Source organism: Podarcis pityusensis, assembly GCF_964106645.2.
Source record: "Podarcis pityusensis genome assembly, chromosome: 2".
Classification (NCBI taxonomy): Eukaryota; Metazoa; Chordata; class Lepidosauria; order Squamata; family Lacertidae; genus Podarcis; species Podarcis pityusensis.
In genome coordinates, this window is record NC_138029.1 from 68,440,214 (window position 1) to 68,459,430 (window position 19,217).

Genomic DNA, 19,217 nt, shown 5'->3' on the forward strand with positions numbered 1-19,217 from the left:
CTTTTTGCTCATAGATTCCCCCAGCCCTCCCCGTAAAGGGAAGCATCTAAAGGAGGCTGGAATCTTAAGCAGAAGAGCAGGCAAAAGATGCTGGTTCACCCTTGCCAAGCCAGTCACCACCCCTCAAGCTGCTTTTTCACAAATAAGCAAAAATACAGGGGTCCTGGCATTCCCCCCTCCCGTAGGTAGAAATCAGGTTTAAGAAGTTATTTTGAAAGGGCAAAACAGACGATAGGGAAAGTATTAAGGCAGTGATTGAGTGATTGTGTGTGTGTGTGTGTGTGTGTGTGAGAGAGAGAGAGAGAGAGAGAGAGAGAGAGAGGACACACACAAACTGGTCTCCAAGGAGTGTGGCTCCCAGGGGGCACAGATGTGCTTGCAGAGGCCTCCCTGACGTCCACAGGATCTCCTTCCCTGCTGCAATTAGCCATGAAAGAAGTATTCTACTGTAGTCAATAAAATAAAATAGGTTGCAGTATGTGCTTGGCTGCCCTGTGTGTAGTGCACACAACAGTTTCTCCAGTTTGCAGTTGTGTCTATGGGCCCAAGAAGGTTGGTAACCTCTGGATCAAAAATTCCCAAAAGTTCTTTTCCTTGGGAGAGAACAGCAGTCATGAAAACAAGATTGACGTGATTACATAAAATCTGTAGCTTGGGCCCAATTTTTAGAGCCGAATGTGAAATTTACAAGGCAAGCATGCAAAAAGAGAGCAAAATAACTGGTAATGCAAATTGAGGGAATAACTGTGAGTACTAAGTAAAAGAAACTCTGTCTCTATTTAGGAGAGGCATATTAATTTAGGAATTTTTATGTGGGCTTCTCTCTGATTCATTTATCCTTCATAGCCTTGTGCCTTAAGATACTCTTGGACTTAAGGCAGCGCTAATCATAAACAGGGGGGAAAAGCCCACTCAAGCTGCAACATGAGCTGGATAACAAATTCTTCTCTTTAACTCATTACAAACTATTTGCCTTCCAAGTTATGAAACTAACAAAATGAGTAATTCTCTTGTTATAAACATTTTAAAAATCTGCCGTGAAGTAGCAAGCCTGACACAGGTACATGGAAGAGGTGTTTGAAGTGCTACAAGTAGGTGCAGGTTATGCTACAAGTACGTGAAGTGGCTCTCTTTAGTCTACAACCAGCAATCAAAATGCATGAGAATAAGAAAGGGATCTAAAGGACCGATACCGCTAGTACATTACGACCTTCTCCCTCCATCTTTGCTGCACACATTCTCCCTTTTTCTTGTCCAGCCAGTACTATGCAATCTGTCACTCCGGAAAAAGTGCCCACCATGTTTTTTAAAAATCAAATTAAAAAAACACCACCACCTTAATTTTAAAATGTGTGTACAGTGGTACCTCTGGATACGCACACCTCCAGTTGTGTATCTTTCAGGATGCGAACGTGGCAAACCTGGATGTATTTTTCCAGGTTTCGCCATGCGCACATGCGCAGAAAGCGGTCCCTCCAGTTGTGGGAACCTCGGGATCCGACCAGAGCTCCGGAATGGATCCTGTCTGCAACCGGAGGTTCCCATCCTTTGTATTGTTACTCCACAGATGGCTAACAGTAAGTAAGTACGGTAAGTAAGTAAGTAAGTAAGTAAGTAAAGGCTCTCTAAGGAATGATTCTCAAGATGGATCCTTGCACACACACTGAACTAATCTCGTTTAAAAACAAAAGACACATTTTAAGAAGCATTTCTGAACCTACATGCATGCGTTCTTGGGCATGCAAGAGACGTATTTTCAAGCTAGCAAGGATGAATTAATTATAGGCACCTGTGGTTTCTTTAGTCACATCAGATAATTCAACAGACACTTTTGTTACCCGTCTTCTCTGTTAAGGGCAAGTATTTACACAACTCCTTTCTAGCTTTCATATTATTACTGTCATCTTGGATTTGTATGTGTCATTTATCTGTAAAATTTCAATAGCACTCATTGCATTTTTTGACATTTACCCAACCCTTTGAAAGTGTGGGAAAAGGAACTGGAATGAAAGTGTGAACCTGACAGCCAAGGACTGAGAATCTTGCGCAGTCAGTGGGACTGCTGAAGCCTCAGATCTTGAAATGGCTGCATGGAGAAGAAAGTTTGGTAGCCTCTACCATACTATTGCCAATGCAATTCTGGGCCTCATCAATAGGAGTATAGCATCTAGATCAAGGGAAGTAATAGTGCCACTGTATTCTGCTCTGGTCAGACCTCACCTGGAGTACTGTGTCCAGTTCTGGGCACCACAGTTCAAGAAGGACACTGACAAACTGGAATGTGTCCAGAGGAGGGCAACCAAAATGGTCAAAGGCCTGGAAACGATGCCTTATGAGGAACGGCTAAGAGAGCTGGGCATGTTTAGCCTGGAGAAGAGGAGGTTAAGGGGTGATATGATAGCCATGTTCAAATATATAAAAGGAGGAGGGAGAAAGGTTGTTTTCTGCTGCTCCAGAGAAGCGGACACGGAGCAATGGATCCAAACTACAAGAAAGAAGATTCCACCTAAACATTAGGAAGAACTTCCTGACAGTAAGAGCTGTTCGACAGTGGAATTTGCTGCCAAGGAGTGTGGTGGAGTCTCCTTCTTTGGAGGTCTTTAAGCAGAGGCTTGACAACCATATGTCGGGAGTGCTCTGATGGTGTTTCCTGCTTGGCAGGGGGTTGGACTCGATGGCCCTTGTGGTCTCTTCCAACTCTATGATTCTATGATTCTATTTCCCCAAATTGTGGGTGTCCAATGCAACTTCTATTACTCCAGAACAAGAGTTTGCTCAGAGAAAACCCATAACGTTATTTCATGAGTCAGGATAAACCTGGATTCCTATTGCTCCTATCACTTGATTATATTCTACTGTATCTCAACAGCCACTGTACCAGTAATATATGCAAAGGGCTTTAAAAACTCTTAAAAGCACTATATAAGATGCTACGTATTAAGAAAAGAAATACTTTGCCCTGAAGCTACATTGTAATTATGAGCCAAGCTTTCAAAGGAATCCTCTAAGGATGTTTTCAATATAGTAGCAACTAAAATGCCATAATAATTAGCTAAGCAATAGCCCTGTTTATTAAACTGCTATTAAGGAGCACAGGAATAAATACAGAGATAAATCTGTAGCGCTTGCTTCATTAGTATTTGTTTTATTCTGCTGCGGCAAACAGGTTGCTGAATAACCTCATAGGGTTATGTACAGTGGTACCTCGGGTTAAGTACTTAATTCATTCCGGAGGTCCGTACTTAACCTGAAACTGTTCTTAACCTGAAGCACCACTTTAGCTAATGGGGCCTCCTGCTGCTGCTGCGCCACCGGAGCCCGATTTCTGTTCTCATCCTGAAGCAAAGTTCTTAACCTGAAGCACTATTTCTGGGTTAGCTGAGTCTGTAACCTGAAGCGTATGTAACCTGAAGCGTATGTAACCCGAGGTACCACTGTATATGAAAAGAAGCTACAGTAGCACATGAGGCCATGTCCAGAGATTAACAAATGAGTATCTTACCACAATCCTGCCCTTTTATGCATGTAAGGATGTACACCTAATAGGAAGAGGCACTGCCAGGCCCCTATTAGCTTCCCTAAAACCATGGGGTGATGGAGGCCTTGGCAGGCCACTTTGCCCTCATCCTCAACCTACAACCTCTGGGAAGCAAACGAAGACCTTCCCTCTCTATTCAATGAATGACGTCCCAAAATTTCCCTTGCTCTCTCACACACCACAGCCTGACCATTCAAGCTGCTAGTCTGCGATTATGTGGATGCTGTGCATTCTCTGGACACTGCATGACAACGAAGGAAACTTCTGTACCCGAGGCTTGTATCAAGGTAACCAGAACAGAATGGGGAAATTATCCCTGAGCATAAAAAAGGTGAAAAAATGTGAAGTACCGTCTTTTTCGCCCTATAGGACGCACTTTTCCCCCTCCAAAAATGAAGGGGAAATGTGTGTGCGGCCTATGGGGCGAATGCAGGCTTTCGCTGAAGCCTGGAGAGCGAGAGGGGTCGGTACGCACCGACCCCTCTCGCTCTCCAGGCTTCAGGAGAGCCCCACCGCCAGCCCCGCAAGCTCAGGATCGCTCTGGGACCCGTTCTGGGGGAGGGGGAAGCTCGGGCTTCCCCCGCCCCTAGCCCCGCAAGCTCCCAGAGCGATAGCAAAGCTGCGTGCAGCTTCCGGATCGCTCTGGGACCCGTTCTGGGGGCTGGGGAAGCTCGGGCTTCCCCCTCCCCCAGCCCCGCATGCTCCCAGAGCGGGCTTCGCGCAGGTCTCCGCAAGCTGGGGGAGCCCGGCGCGACTTCGCGCTGGCCTCCAACAGCTTGCGGAGAGCTGCCTGTTCTGGGGGCTGGGGTGGGGGAAGCTCGGACTTCCCCCACCCCAGCCCCGTGCCGGGGGGGGAATAAATTTTTTCCCCTTTATTCCCCCCCCCCCCAAATCTAGGTGCGTCCTATGGGCCGTTGCGTCCTATAGGGCGAAAAATACGGTAAGTCATACAGTTCAAAGCAAAACAAAATGCAATTTCTAAACTTTACTATTCCACATACATACATTGGGTAGGATCTAGATATGCCCTTCTGTTCATGGAAGGAAATCTGATTCAATGGAGGTTCCTACAGACAACCTGTACTCCACACCATCTCCCACACTTTTCTGGAGGATCCCACAACCCTCTGGAGCAGCGGTTCTCAACCTGTGGGTCCCCAGATGTTGTTGGCCTCTGGCCTTGCTAGCTAGGGGTGATGGGAGTTGTAGTTCAACAACATCTGGGGACCCACAGGTTGAGAAAGGCTGCTCTGGAGCATCTTTGCAGATGTTTACAGTTGGGTTGGCCAATGTGGTGCCCTTCAAATGCTGCTGGACTACAACTCCCATCAGCCCCAGGAAGCACAACCAATGGTCAGGGATTACAGGAGTTGCCAGCCAACATTTTGAGGCTCACAAATTCCCCATCCCTAGCCAATGTGTATGATTTAAAGCCAGTGTAGCTGGCTCTGTATACACAGAGTCACTGCCGAATCAATTTATCCTATAATAGAGGAGGAAAGGGCAGCATACATGTTGATGTAGTAGTAGTAATGAAAGACAAGATGCCAAAGTGAGCCTATACAGATCATGGAAAGCTTTGAGAAAGTTAGGAATGTATGGGGGGAAAGCTGGCTTGATGGGGAGATGGGAAACTGACTGACTACTGGATTATTGTAATTTGAACAAGATTCAGGCTCATGTATACTCTCTACCACCTTCTTTCATTTCTGAACAAGAAAATTATCTTCTTTGTTTACATGTCTCTACAATGTCCATTTGCTTTTCTCTCTCCAATTCCAAACCATCTGCTGGAAGAGAAATTCTGTTGGTTTTGGAAGCCAACATACTACTTTCTGGACATCATTTTAATACACCAGTTTCCACACCACAGAACACCGCAAGGAACTGGCTTCAATTCCACATTCCTTGCATTTCCCACATAAAATCTTCAAGATGGCTCCTCTGCTAAAAAATAAATTAAAAAAAATCAATGTCTGTGCTAAAGAGAATTTTTCTCCCTGAAGAAAACTTGCAGATACCATGGAGTCTTACTCTTCTTGATACTTCACCCTCAGCTATCCAATGCCTAACTTTTTATTTCACACCCTCAAAGTCAATAAATTCCTTGCTGCAAAGTTAACTGGAAAAGTAATAAATATCTACAATAACTGTCACAGCAATGATTCTTTATGTTCTTGGCTACCTTCCTAGCTCCCCCTTCCCATATTTTGTCCACCGTAGGCTGAAAAGCTGAATCACGTTGTTGGCCCAGAATGCAGCTCAGATGGCAGAGGTTCAATAGCTGGCTAAGGATGGCCCTGCGTATCTGCTTGACACACATAAATATGCTAACACAGGGATGGGAAACAGGATCTGGCCAGTAGGCTGAATGCTGAGCTTCCCCACACCCTGAAAGCCCACTTTTGTCAGGCGCTGGGTGGGTGCAGCTTTAGGAAAACAGCCTCCAGGCCATATCAGAACCATTGTTGGGCCTCATTAGTTCTGCAGGCCAGAGGTTCTCACAGCTGTGTTAACATGAAGGGAATGGTTTTTCTGCATTTTTAAATAAAACTTTTGTTTGAGAACGTAAATGTGACCAAAAGTAAAAGCATAGTATTTTAAAAAATCTTTCATAGCAATGTTATACTTGACACTCAAAAGTGCACATGTTATTTTCCTTTTCTTTATACATGTAGGTAGGGCTTGCAGATTTCAGACAAAAGGAAGAGTTGTTGCCTGAACTGAATATGCCTACTAACCCAAAGTCTGAATGTGAAGATGTGAATACATGGGGAGGGGGGAGGGAGTTAAAAGCCTGCAGAATTGAAGCAATTCCATACTGCATAAAAAGACCACTTAATAGCTGTATTTGAAGGGTGGTTGCTTTCAGAGATAACAGAGTTCCATAAATTGTGCCACATTTAGTTTTCTACAGTGGTACCTCGGGTTAAGTACTTAATTCGCTCCGGAGGTCCGTTCTTAACCTGAAACTGTTCTTAACCTGAAGCACCACTTTAGCTAATGGGGCCTCCCACTGCCACCGTGCTGCCGCCGTGCGATTTCTGTTCTCATCCTGAAGCAAAGTTCTTAACCCAAGGTACTATTACTGGGTTAGCGACTCTGTAACCTGAAGCGTATGTAACCCGAGGTACCACTGTATCCTTCAGCTGTTACGTCCATATCTGGTCCTTCAAAGATGGTTAGAAACAAGAATTGTATGGGAGATGGTTTATTTAAATACTTTAAACATTTCCTCTGACACTGCACTCCAGACCTCAAAGACAGGGTTTTGGTTCTGATGCTGTTAAAATTGGGTTGTTTTTCACGACTGTCTTTTAAAGGTGTGATACTGTTATTTTTAGTTTTGCATTTTACATGTTCTCAGCCACTTTATATCTAAACACACGTGTGCGCACACCCACACCCCTTACGTATCTAGGCATGATAAGGGATCCATTACAACCCAATACAGTACAGGATTGTGTTTCAAGTCTCAAGACTCATTCCAGGCTACTACTAAAGTCAACAGAAAGGTTTCTCATAAATTCTTTGGGAAAACTAGTGTTTGACTAGGATTGTGGAATCTGAGTTCAAATCTCCATTCTCCTACAAAGCTCAGTAGCTGAGTTAGGGCACGTCACTGGTGCTAATATAAACCCACCCCTCTTTTGTGAATAAACAAATGGGAGTGGGAACCATATGCATCAAGATCCTTGGAGAAAAGCCATAATATAAACTACAAGTATAGTCAGCAGAATAGAGTGGGAGGCAGATTCCAGAAATTCCCCCTCTAAATCTGCTCTAGAGGATTGGGGAGGGACTTCTAGAGAAGATCCGGGGAGGGTTGAGTTCTGGAGGTGGGGAAGGGGGATTGCCAAAAACTGATTTCCCTCACTTTCTGTCAGTGGACAGTCACCACTGGATACTACCTTCTATAAATGCATAAATGGAATAAATAATGTATTTTGCATGTGGAAGTTACTGGCAGAAAACTCATAAAGTTATATGAAAAGCAAAGCTTACAAGGGTGGTGAGACAACTCTTACCTGGATATCTGATGACCAGCATACAGCAACAGTGCAGTTAGAAAATACAGGTAGAGTTGAACCAGGTGTTGTCTGGGTAAGGTTAGGAGCACAACACTTAAGATGTAACCTGGAGAAGAAATGGAAATAATTTCCCAGTTAAGTCCATGGACTTTTAAAGAATGATATTATTCATTTCTTTTAAAAGTGAATTTAAAGGTACCACTTTCTGCATTTTTAAAAAACAAAAAAGCAGGTGTTATGGCTAGAGCCATAGCAAATCAAGAAAAAGACATTTAATCTTAGAGAGGTCAACTGATCCACAAAACGTCAGCTATGAAGCCCACCTAGGTAATATAGCTGTCACATAAGGCAGAATCTCACTGGTTTTTCTGGTCCTGTTGCTCCAGTGAAGGTACCTATTAGCAGAATAGGAGGGGGAGGCTATTTTTGCAAAATCCCCCACCTCCTGCATCCCCCAGAACAAGCACCCTCATTCTGTTCTGGAGGTTTGGGAGGCTGTCCAGAACAGATTTTCAGGAGGCACGGTGCAAGGGAGAGAGAAAGAATTGACAAAAGCCCTTCAACTTCATGAAATCCAATCACAGAATCTCTCCCATGCAGTTTGGCCCAACAAAACCAAGCAAAATAATTGCAAGCTGAACATAAGCCAGCACTGAGAAGCAGCTTATAAAAAAGAACATAATGCAGTCTCGGGCTGAATTAACAGAGGCAGATCGAAACAGTTCCACTCTATTCTCTGTTTGTTGGGGGTGCATCTGGAATAATGTACACAGTTCTGGGCAACACATTTAAGAACGTTAACAAACTGGAGCATGTCTAGAGGAGAGCAATTAGGATTGTGGTAGTGGAGAGGGTCTGGAAACCAAGCCCTGTGAGGAACAGCTGAAGGAGATGCTTATGTTGAACCTGGAGGAGGAGAAGGGGAGACACTCCCTTCAAATATCTGGAGTGCTGCCATGTAGATGAAACAGGTTTCTTCTCTGCTCTAGAGGGCGTAAAAGAACCAATGGGTTGAAATTGTGGTGAAGCAGATTTCAGATACAAATGTGAGCAGAAACCTCCTAACAGTAAGCTGCCTTGGGAGGTGATGGACTTATTTAAGTGTATTTAAGCAAAGGCTGGACTCTTCTGTCAATGATGCTGTAAGCTGAATTGCAGAACCCTAATGGAAAACAGGGCTGGTTTAGATTACCTCCAAAGTACTTTGCAATGCTATGATTCTAATGGTTAGGGAGGTAAGAATGTTCCTTTGCAATTAATCATACAGTCCCTCATTACTACTCTCAAACAACAGTAAACTCATTGAGGAGACAGCTGATGGTGCACCCTTAAGAATACTTTATCATGGAAAGCAACCAAGGAATCAATACTTCAATTCAGGCTCTGAACGTTTGCTTATTCTATCAATTGGGGCTCTGAACACTTGCTTATTCTGAGTAACAGCAGCAGAAGTGGTCTATTCACTCACTAAGCAAATGACATTCTTCATTTGTCATAATAAAAGGAGGTGATCGACATAACTTTGCTGTCAGTCAAAATGTTCAGGAAAAATAAGTCAGAAATCAATGCTGAAATAGGGAAAGACATTTCAATCTTTTAGATATAGACTAAGATTTTCCTTTAAAAAAAAGGAAAGGAATCACCAATGAAGTACCAGTTTCTCAATGTTTTGGTTTTCTGAAGACCTGTGTTTTACATGGCTCCCTATCACATTGGGCATGATCCTGATTCCCCACCCAACACTGAATGTGTGGAGGTCACATGCAGCTGCTATGTGAGAAAGGATTTCACAGCAGTTCACATGTTAAGCCGCAAGCAGTGCTGTACTTTCCTGAAAAATTTTAATCAGGGAAACTTTTAGAAAAAATTGCCTTGGAGAATATTCATTTTGCAGCAAATATTTTCCAAAATCCTAGAAATTGAACCCGTTCAGAATGCTTATTTTACTCTCTCAGTCTCTCTCTCTCTCTTTTAGTAAGGAAAGCTTTTTTGAAAAAGTATTTGCAGTTGGTATTCATTCACATTGCTACCAAGGAACTAATGAAATGGAAAATTTTCTGGTGGAGAAAAAAAGTGACAGGAAGTTTTCCCATTTTGGAAAATTTTCCACATAATGTTTTCCATCCCACATCACCGGCTGCAAGTAAGACAATGCCATGAGCAAGAGCTCTCTAGAAAAGGTAGCCCCAACAGCACAAACCTTAAAATGCTGGAACTGATAGGCAAAAATAGAAGAGTCAAGGTCACTGCAGCTACAATACTGCTGCTTATGAGCTTACCAATATCTCAGCATTCACTCTGATTTTATGATTGCGGTAACCACTAAAAAAAAAAAAAAAAAGCACCTTGCAGATTTCCATTTTTTTCCTGCAAAAGCCTCAACTCTGGCCAATGTGCTTTTTCATAATCAACAATGTTGGCATCCTAAAATGATCGATGCAGTATGTGGGACATCCTGTAAACAACTGAGAATTTTACATCCCAGTGGCTAAACATTCAGAGATAGAATGGGCTGGTACTCTCTGTGGAAAGACAGGGATTCTGAGAAGAAACTGGAATTTGCACCTCTATTCCAGTCCCCATCCTCACTAATGTAAATGTTCACTAGCATCTCTAGGTTTCTAATCCACCAGCTGCTTAGCAAATCAAGGCCCTGGTGATCAAATAAAGTGTCTGATCACTGAAATGTCTGTAAATTGTTTCTCTCACATAATCATTGCCATTAGATCAGCTGAAGGTTGATATACACACTTTAAATGCAGGCACACAAACACAAGCCAGCATGTTAGTAGCGCAACACACTGTGCAAGTTTCCAACTTTAAGGTAGTATATTCCAGAAATGACCAAATCACAGGCTGAAACACCCTAAGCAGGGTTGACGAACCTGTGACCCTCCAAAGACAACAAGACTGGTAGCAGGTTCAAAGGCATGGAAATAATAAGTGGTAAAGTACTAGTTATACATCCAGGGCAACCACCAAGCACATGAGCTTTAGCACATCTCTTTGCACCAGTAACATATGAAGGAGGACACTATCCTTGAGAAAAATGCATGGATTCCATATAGGGGGATATGAAAGAGCTTGTTCATTGTTCCATACAGGTACATAACTTTGCATATCACACCAATGTGCAAAATCACTTGCACCTTGTCAGTAGCATTTCTCCCAGTGTTAAAAGCCACTTGAAGTTAGCAGCAACAACAAGGTGAACATAGTTCTTATCAGGCTCGGTCTGCAGTTTCCAGTGAAAGTGTTTATCTTCAGTAAACGGTGTCCACTGCTGGCCTTATACAGCCCCTTATCCATGCAGCTACGGCCAGGAATCAGTATCTATTCTGGAGGACAAATGCAGGCGTGAAAGACTAATGGCAACACTATCATTAGTCTTGATCTAATGAGGAACTTGATTATGCAGCCGATCCAGGAGGATCTGCTACAGGGAGTTCCCTGTGGGAAACTTGGTTTCACAGCCAATTCGGTAGCCTTGAAGCTACATTCTATCAGCTGCCAAGCAGGGACTTCAATCCTGCTTTCTCTGCAAGGACTGGGTGCGCGGTTGAGTTTGCCACAGAGAACTCAGTCATGCAGCTGATCCAGCTGCATCTCTGCATGCGTGTGGTTTGGGGAAAACAGTCTCATGGGTCAAACTGGGACTGTGCTAGGCCAAATTTAGCCCATTGGCTGGAGGTTCCACATCCCAGCTCTAATTACTCAAACAAACGGGTCTTAGCCACTGTACTGCACAGCTTTGGCTACAAAGAGAATATACTGGGTAAGCTATGCAGTACAGCGGTACCTTGGACTTCGAATGGAATTCGAAAACGAACCAAGGTGTGGCTTTCCAATTGGCTGCAGGAATCACTTGCAGCCAATCGGAAGCTGCGGAAGTCGTGTCGGATGTTTGGGTTCCAAAGAACGTTTGAAAACCGGAACAAACACTTCCGGTTTCCGATCGTTCAGGAACCAAAGTGTTCGACTCCCAAGGCGTTTGAAAACCAAGGTACAACTGTACAGCCATCTCTTTCAATTTCCTCCACAACAGCTGAAGCAAGAATGGCACAATGGTCCAGTTCACATGTTGCGTCCATTATGTCTCAATTGCGGCCACTACTAGATGACTAATATGTGTGAAAACTGGCTCAGAGAACACTGCTATCCCCTTAGGCACTTAAAAGGACTTAAGTAAGTAGGTGATAGGCCCACCCTGTTAACTAACTGTGTGGAAAAAAAACCTTACTTAACATGCTCCACTCTGTTCTTTCTCCTGTGTTTGAATGATCCATGCATCCATTTCAGCAACCACTAAGGATGGAAGAGGGAATGGATGCAGACCGCACAGCAAGTACTGAGTGCAAGAGGATAGCTTTAGCCCTCATGTGCCTTCTCACTGTATTAAGTAACTAATTTTCTGCAAGGAACTCAAGATAGCAATTGATCACCACACAAAAACTTCCCTCCCAGTGCGTGATCACAAAGAGACACAAGGCAAGTCATAAGATTATGGGTTCACTTAAAAATAGCTACACTTCTAAAATAGAACATTTGAAAATTAGATCTGTCACTCAGGCACTAATGTCAGCCTGAGCATGAAGCATGAAGGCACACTATGAAGAGGTCTGTTAAAAGTGCTTAACCAAAACTACAACTTGCTCTTTCCCCCTCTGCATTTCAGTGTCGGGATGTGATCATGGCCTCAAGTGTGCTCCTTGACTTTGTGCCATAGAAGTGAATGGCTGCTGAATGTGCCTGGGGATGCTATTAATGTGACAGCAAAAGCCTCTCAGGGGAAAGGCAGCATATCACAGCAGCCAAAGGACAGAGGTGAGAGAAGCAAAAATCAAATGAATGGTGGGAGAAAGATAGGTAGGGGACTCTGTTATTTATAAAGCAAGGCTTCCTCAGCCCACGCATTTCTGAAGCAGTGACAGATTTACACTAAGCATCAAAATTCTGCACTCACGTTAACAGGCAAATCCGATTTCCAACTGTCTACTTTGGGGCAGGGCAGCTAGAATAACACTATGCAACCTGGACGTTCTTAAGAGAGGAGAGGAATAATATCCAACTGACTGCCTATTACTTGATGGTATTTGACAGAAGTCAAGAAGTTAACCACTTTGCACTTCCACCGGCATCTGTTTCGTTTCTAAGGCCAATTCTAAGTGCTGGCTGTGACCTAGAAAGCCTTACATGGCCTGGGTGCCTGAGGACCTAAAGCAACAGTGGGGAACCTAGACCATGGCCCTAATTAGCCCTGGCAGGCCTCTGGATTTGGCCTGCAAGGCCATGCTGCAAGGCCCACCTCCCTGTCACTTGATGTCATATGATGTCAGGTGCAGAGATCCACTGTCTCCGAACAGTCAACAACAAAAAGAGATTCAACATATACCGTATTTTTTGCTCTATAAGACTCACTTTTTCCCTCCTAAAAAGTAAGGGGAAATGTGTATGCGTCTTATGGAGCAAATGCAGGCTGCGCAGCTATCCCAGAAGCCAGAACAGCAAGAGGGATCGCTGCTTTCGCTGTGCAGCGATCCCTCTTGTTGTTCTGGCTTCTGAGTTTCAGAATATTTTTTTTCTTGTTTTCCTCCTCCAAAAACTAGGTGCGTCTTATGGTCTGGTGCGTATTATAGAGCGAAAAATACGGTATATACCACCGGACAGCTTCAGACGGCAACGTGTTTGTGAACAGTTGGGTTTTTTTTTTGCTAACACTGGAAACAAATATTTTGATAGTACTTTGCTTATAGTAACCTTTTAAAAACCACTTCCCGGTTTGTAATGCAAACCTCATTTTGTCCTTGCATTTTTAAAAAAATGTTGCTTCACTGTATTCTCTTTTCCCATTCAGATTCTTCCCCCCACGCCACTCAGGGTGGTATAAATGGTTCTTCCCCCATCCCCCAATTTTGTTCTCACAACAACTCTATGAGGTTGAAGCTGAGAAAAAGCGAGTAGCTCAAAATCACCCACCAAGTTTCACGAGAGATTGGGGAGTTGAACTCAGGGCTCCCAAGTCCTAACACTTGTAAGCACCCTTTATCTATACAGCGCAAAATCAACTCGGCCTGCTCCTACAAAAGCTTACAACTGTACTGTCTTACAATTACCTAGATATAAACAGTCAGAAGTCAACTAACTATCCATTTTGGTGTGGAGTGGGGTTTGGGCTGTTTTTCTTAAGTATATTTTCTCCATAGCTCTGCAAGCCGTACGCCCAGCTTCCGCAAGTCAAAAAGACAGGTTGCAGGCTGTAATCTGTGGTGAAAATCAGTATGCTGCAGGCAATAGACATGTACGCAGATCATTATCACCCCACCTGCAATCATAGGATTAAAACGAAACTACTACTAGCGCAAACAAAGCAACACTTTTCACATGTACTCTTAAGAGGGCAGCATGAGCAACTGGCAATAGCTGGACTTCCTTTATTTTCTGGGACAGGTTTCACAAGGAAGGATTGCCAAGCACAATGGAAGAAGTGTATGCCAACAATCCTCTGGGAAGCCCCAAGCTGGTTCACCCAGAAACCCAATATGCAGCTCAGAAGCACCAATCTATAACGAACCCCATTCTCACAAATATGGCTAAGGCAGCAACATTATGAACTCTTTATACATCTCTGTAGCTGTCAGAGGGGGCGCTTTCTCCGAAGTCCATAAAGCGTAACAATTTATCTGACCATTACATCTGGTTGTGTCACACTGACTTTGGCATTCTTACTAGGAATAGCCAGTGGTTGCATTAGGCTGAAGAATCAGAGACCTCCCACATATCAGCCTTAGAAAATGCCAGAGGGATAAACTGTGTAAAGCAGCTCAAAAGGAAAGTGCCTCTATTTCTTTACATAGATCTAAGATACGGTAGGTCCATTATCTGAAAGTACCATTGCTGGAGCTAAAAGCAGGTCTGGGTCTGGTTAGCACCTGGATGGGCAATTGCTCAGTAACCCTATGTATACGGTCCTGAGCTCTACTAAAGAAAGGTAGGATTATCAGTGAATTAAAGGAATTTACTTATTTTTCCTATCTAGCATCAGTTTAGCATCTGCACTACAAGCTATTTTATTATATCTACATAATTTTATTTGTAACATATGGGGGAGGGAGAGAGTACACATATAAAAGACATCATGTGGCAAAGGTTATTGTTTAAAAATCTAGACCACTTATGACAGTTTACAAACATCAATATGAATGACCATCCAACCAATGAAATCATTTATACTAAAATCAAATAGCAGCGACCACCCCTCTCTCAGTCAAATATTTCTCGAACTTATGAAATGTCCTTTCTTGCTGCTTAATATCCTCCAGGGGTGAGCAGTGCAGTCAACATGGTCTGAAATATCTGAATCTGAATCTCTGCTTGTTTTATACTAATAAAAACAAGGGCATGGTACTAGCATAAATGAAAGTATTTTCCCCTTTGATGTGTTGGGAAGTAAGGCAATGAATCTGACTTGATGGTACAGTAGGATTACAAGAAACAGTGGACCCTCGGGTTATGTGCTGCTCCGGATACATAATCTTCGGGTTGTGAAAGCGGCAAACCCAGAAGTGTATTCTTCCGGGTTTCGCCAGTTGCGCATGCGCAGAAGTGCTCTGTGTGCCGCGCGCGAGCACAGAAGCGGTGCCCCTGGTTATGGATTTTTGGGGGTGCACACGGACCCCCCAAATGAATTAAATTCATAACCAGAGGGTCCACTGTACGTTAAAAAGAGCTCAGTCAGTTAAAACATAATTATTTTAAAAACAACAACCAACCACAACAACAACAGACCAAGTATACGTTGTTCAGCTCTTCCATCAAGCTAGATGGTGAACAAAGCAAACATAATTTACATTCTCTCACACACGATTATAATAATTGGTGGGGTGGGGGACAGTGGGTTATGGCTCAATGGTTCCAACCCCTCTTCTGTGTCCCCATCACCATTTTCCACACAGTGAAGGGGGAAGGTCTGTTCTCCACGTTCAGGCTCCTCTGCATGATTTAGAACCCTGCCACAGTCAGGGGAAGTGCCTGAGTAGGGCTAGTGTATTTCTGATACACAGGTACGAAGTGTGCCAGAGTTTACAAAATGCACACGTGGCTCCATCAGTTGTCAAACGAACTATCCTATGGGACCACCTTGCCCGGCAACTGCACTCCTCAGATGGGGCACGAGAGTATCACACGCCCCAGAGGTGCATGTAGCTTACACTAGAAATCAAGCTTTAAGTGTTATGGCCCCAGCCCTCTGGAATCAATTATCCGCTTAAATGAGGCACCTAATGTCACAATGTTTTGGAGCTTACTGAAGACATTTTTACTCAAGAAGGCTTTCCCCGAGGGGTGACCCAGTCACTTATGGAATATTAATTGCATATGTGGACATTTGTATTGTATTTGTATTGCACGTTTACAACACTATTATACCACTTTAAATGTCCTATCTTCCCCCAAGGAATCCTGGGAACAGGCGTTTGCTAAGGGTGCTAAGAGTTGTTAGGAGACCTCCTATTTCCCTCACAGAACTGTAATTTTTAGAGTGGTTTGACCATCAGTCCTTCTTCCCAGGAAACCCTGGGAATTGGGAGGCAGCCATGACTGTGCTCTTGCACCTGGTCCAGAAGGTGCAGCCGGTGCAAAATGCAGCTCCCAGGAACATCCAGGTTGACACATACTATATTGGTGTGGAAAGATCTGCACTGGCTACTGACCTAAGTTCAAGGTTGTGTTGCTGACACAACTTTGGACCTATACAACTTGGGACCAACACGGACACTGGCACCAGAGCCTGCAATAAACCCAGATGCCAACTTTGCTGTCACATACACCCGGACAACACCATTACTGGCCCCAACAACATCACACATACCATCTCGGGACTGTTTAATTGCTCATCGTCTAACATTGTGTATGCCATCAAATGCCAACAGTGTCCTTCAGCTCTCTATATTGGACAAACAGGCCAAACCTTACGCCAAAGAATAAACGGACACAAATCTGACATCAAGAATCACAAGACAGAGAAACCAGTAGGAGAACACTTCAATCTCCCAGGACATTCTATACAAGATCTCAAAGTAGCTGTTTTACTACAAAGGAATTTCAGAAATAGACTGGAAAGAGAAGCTGCTGAATTACAACTCATTACCAAACTTAAAACCATGGAGAGACCTGGCCTGAACAAAGACATTGGATTCTTATCTCATTATACATGACAAAGCCATTTCTCACCTTCTCACCCCTTGCTTTTTCCTGTAAGACCTATTGCAGTCGTTAAGAGTCGTCAACAGGCTCATCTCAGCTATCTGCCAATCACCCATTCCCACCACCCTTCTGAGTAATACCCCTCCCCACCTTCTCACTATATAGAAGGGTCTGGCAACTTCTGTTTCAGTGTATCTGAAGAAGTGTGCTTGCACACGAAAGCTCATACCAAGAACTAACTTAGTTGGTCTTTAAGGTGCTACTGGAAGGAATTTTTTTGTTTTGACTATGGCAGACCAACACGGCTACCTATCTGTAATCCCAATACAGACCGAGTCAATATTTAATACCTTCTGAGGGCACCCTACTGATTTTTCACTTGCTGACAATATGGAAGCGGGCCTTCTGGTGCCAGCACCCACCCTCTGGAATGCCTTCCCTCAGGTAATTCAAGAGCTAGAGGAAGTAATGATTTTAAACGCCTCTTAGCAACTCAAGATAATAGAGAGCTATTAAGACACTGACTATCATCAGATGCTTTGAATACACTGAGAGAGGTTTTGCTTCAGGCAGAATGCATCACTAGCAGGGAATAAATGCTCTGGCCAGCCAATGCATACTCACCCACATAATGCATATTGAGAGCCAAGTACTTGTACTGGAAGAGGGGGTTGTTGTTGAGGCTACTTCTTTGGATCTGCTGGAAGAAGGAACTGACATCCCATCTGTACAAGACGTCCAAAAGCATGATGCTTGGGACCCGCAAGGCCACATTTAACATTGCTTCCAACTTCTCCTTGGCGGCCATTCTGTTCCTTATCAATGGATGGGTAGCAGACTGTAAAGAGCAAAAGACAGCAAGTTAGGCACCCCAAAGTATCCACAGCATTAGAATTTATGAAGCTGTCTTGTACAGAGTGAGACCACTGGCTTACGTGCCTCAGTACTGTTCACTCTGACTAAGTGAACGTTTGATGACTAAGTGGAAGTTTGATGGTAAACATTTTTCACAAAGGTGGGCTACAAATCAGAAAAAAGCACCCCAATTTCACCACAATGCATTAAGCTGCAATGTTTTCACCATTTTGTACTCACTCACATTTATTTTAGATTTGGGGAAAGCTTAACTTCAGATTCAAAATAAACCAGCTACCCTTTAAGTCTGGACTCTTTTTTACCATTTCAGTTGCTCCATATAAAGTCTTTAAAGCATGTTAAAAGGGTTGTCAAAGCAGGATATTTTCTACAGTTTCACATTTTAGTAATTTTTGTATGATTCGTTGGAGCAGGATTGGACAAAAGACCTGACATAAAATAGGTGAAGTCTTCTAGGCAGCTTTTAAAAACAGGATTTGCTCCTTGTCAAACTTTCTCCCCTATTTTAAACAACATTAAAGCCTTCCTTTTTCACACCACCCAAGGCTATGTTGGACGGCGATATGTATGATAAAGAAACACACACTGATCTGGTTGCACATAATAGTAGACCATGGTTTGTATATCAAAAACCAAGTTAAACATGGCTTGTCGACCCCAGGGGATCTAATAAACCATGGATTGTTTCTGCAAAGCTTGTTTTGTTTCCCAAATGCCTCATGCCTTTGTAGCTTTTTGAGCATCTGTGGTTGTTGGCTAAACAAACCATGATTAGGGAAAGGTGCTCAATTTGCACATAGTGGCATGCCATTGGCCCATACACTAACTTATCATGGCTTCAGATCATTGTTTGATGGCAATAAACAAAGTATAGTTAAGCTTCTGGGCAGCATTCGCACATCACACTAAGCCGTGGGTTGCTGACCTTTTTTGTCTCAAGGGCCACATTCAACATTGGCCAACATACACACCTCAGGGGCCACATTCTAGTGCTGGATGTAGCTATCACACACTATCGCCATGTAGACTGACACACAACCAGCTACTGTACTAAGCCATGGTTTAAAAAAACCAACTATGGCTACAACTCCTAGCGATACTGAACACTGGCAGAGACACACCCGGAAAGCTGCTGCAGCGATGTCTGCTCATTGAGTCAATTTGAGCTCAGCTGTTATATGACTAAACAACACCCTTTTAATAACTGAACTCAGTCTGGGCATAAAGCCTCAAAACTTTGATCTGTGCTACATTCTATTTGAACTTTTAAAAATGCAAGTAATGCACCTGATATTTGATGGACTGACCAGAGGTGCTGTGTAGTCACCAAAGAGATGACAGTATGAACTGAGAGAACTGCATAAAGTGCCCTTCTGTCAATGTAGCTTTCAGCGCCCACAGTCACTTACTGTCAACAGATAGGCTCTGTTGTATGAGAAGGACACTGTATTACTGCTCAGTCGGGTGAAGGCTTTCAATTGAGATGTCGGTGTAACCCAACGCCTACAAACCTATAATCGCAGTTAAGTCTTATTCAGCACATAGTTTGCATAGCAGTAGGCTGACTGTAC

At 43.5% G+C, this 19,217-nt stretch overlaps 1 protein-coding gene across 3 annotated transcripts in view; it reads right to left on the minus strand.

Annotated features, from left to right (window-relative positions):
* Positions 1-19,217, minus strand: part of RNF145 (ring finger protein 145) — a 60,859-nt gene that overhangs the window by 25,379 nt on the left and 16,263 nt on the right. For all 3 annotated transcript variants that reach the window (XM_080988249.1, XM_080988248.1, XM_080988250.1), the window contains exons 2-3: positions 17,395-17,608; positions 7,567-7,675 (exon numbers count right to left, since the gene is read on the minus strand). In XM_080988249.1, coding sequence (XP_080844375.1) covers positions 7,567-7,675; positions 17,395-17,578 — 293 coding nt within the window. In that variant the 5' untranslated portion in view covers positions 17,579-17,608. The remainder of the gene's footprint in view (positions 1-7,566; positions 7,676-17,394; positions 17,609-19,217) is intronic.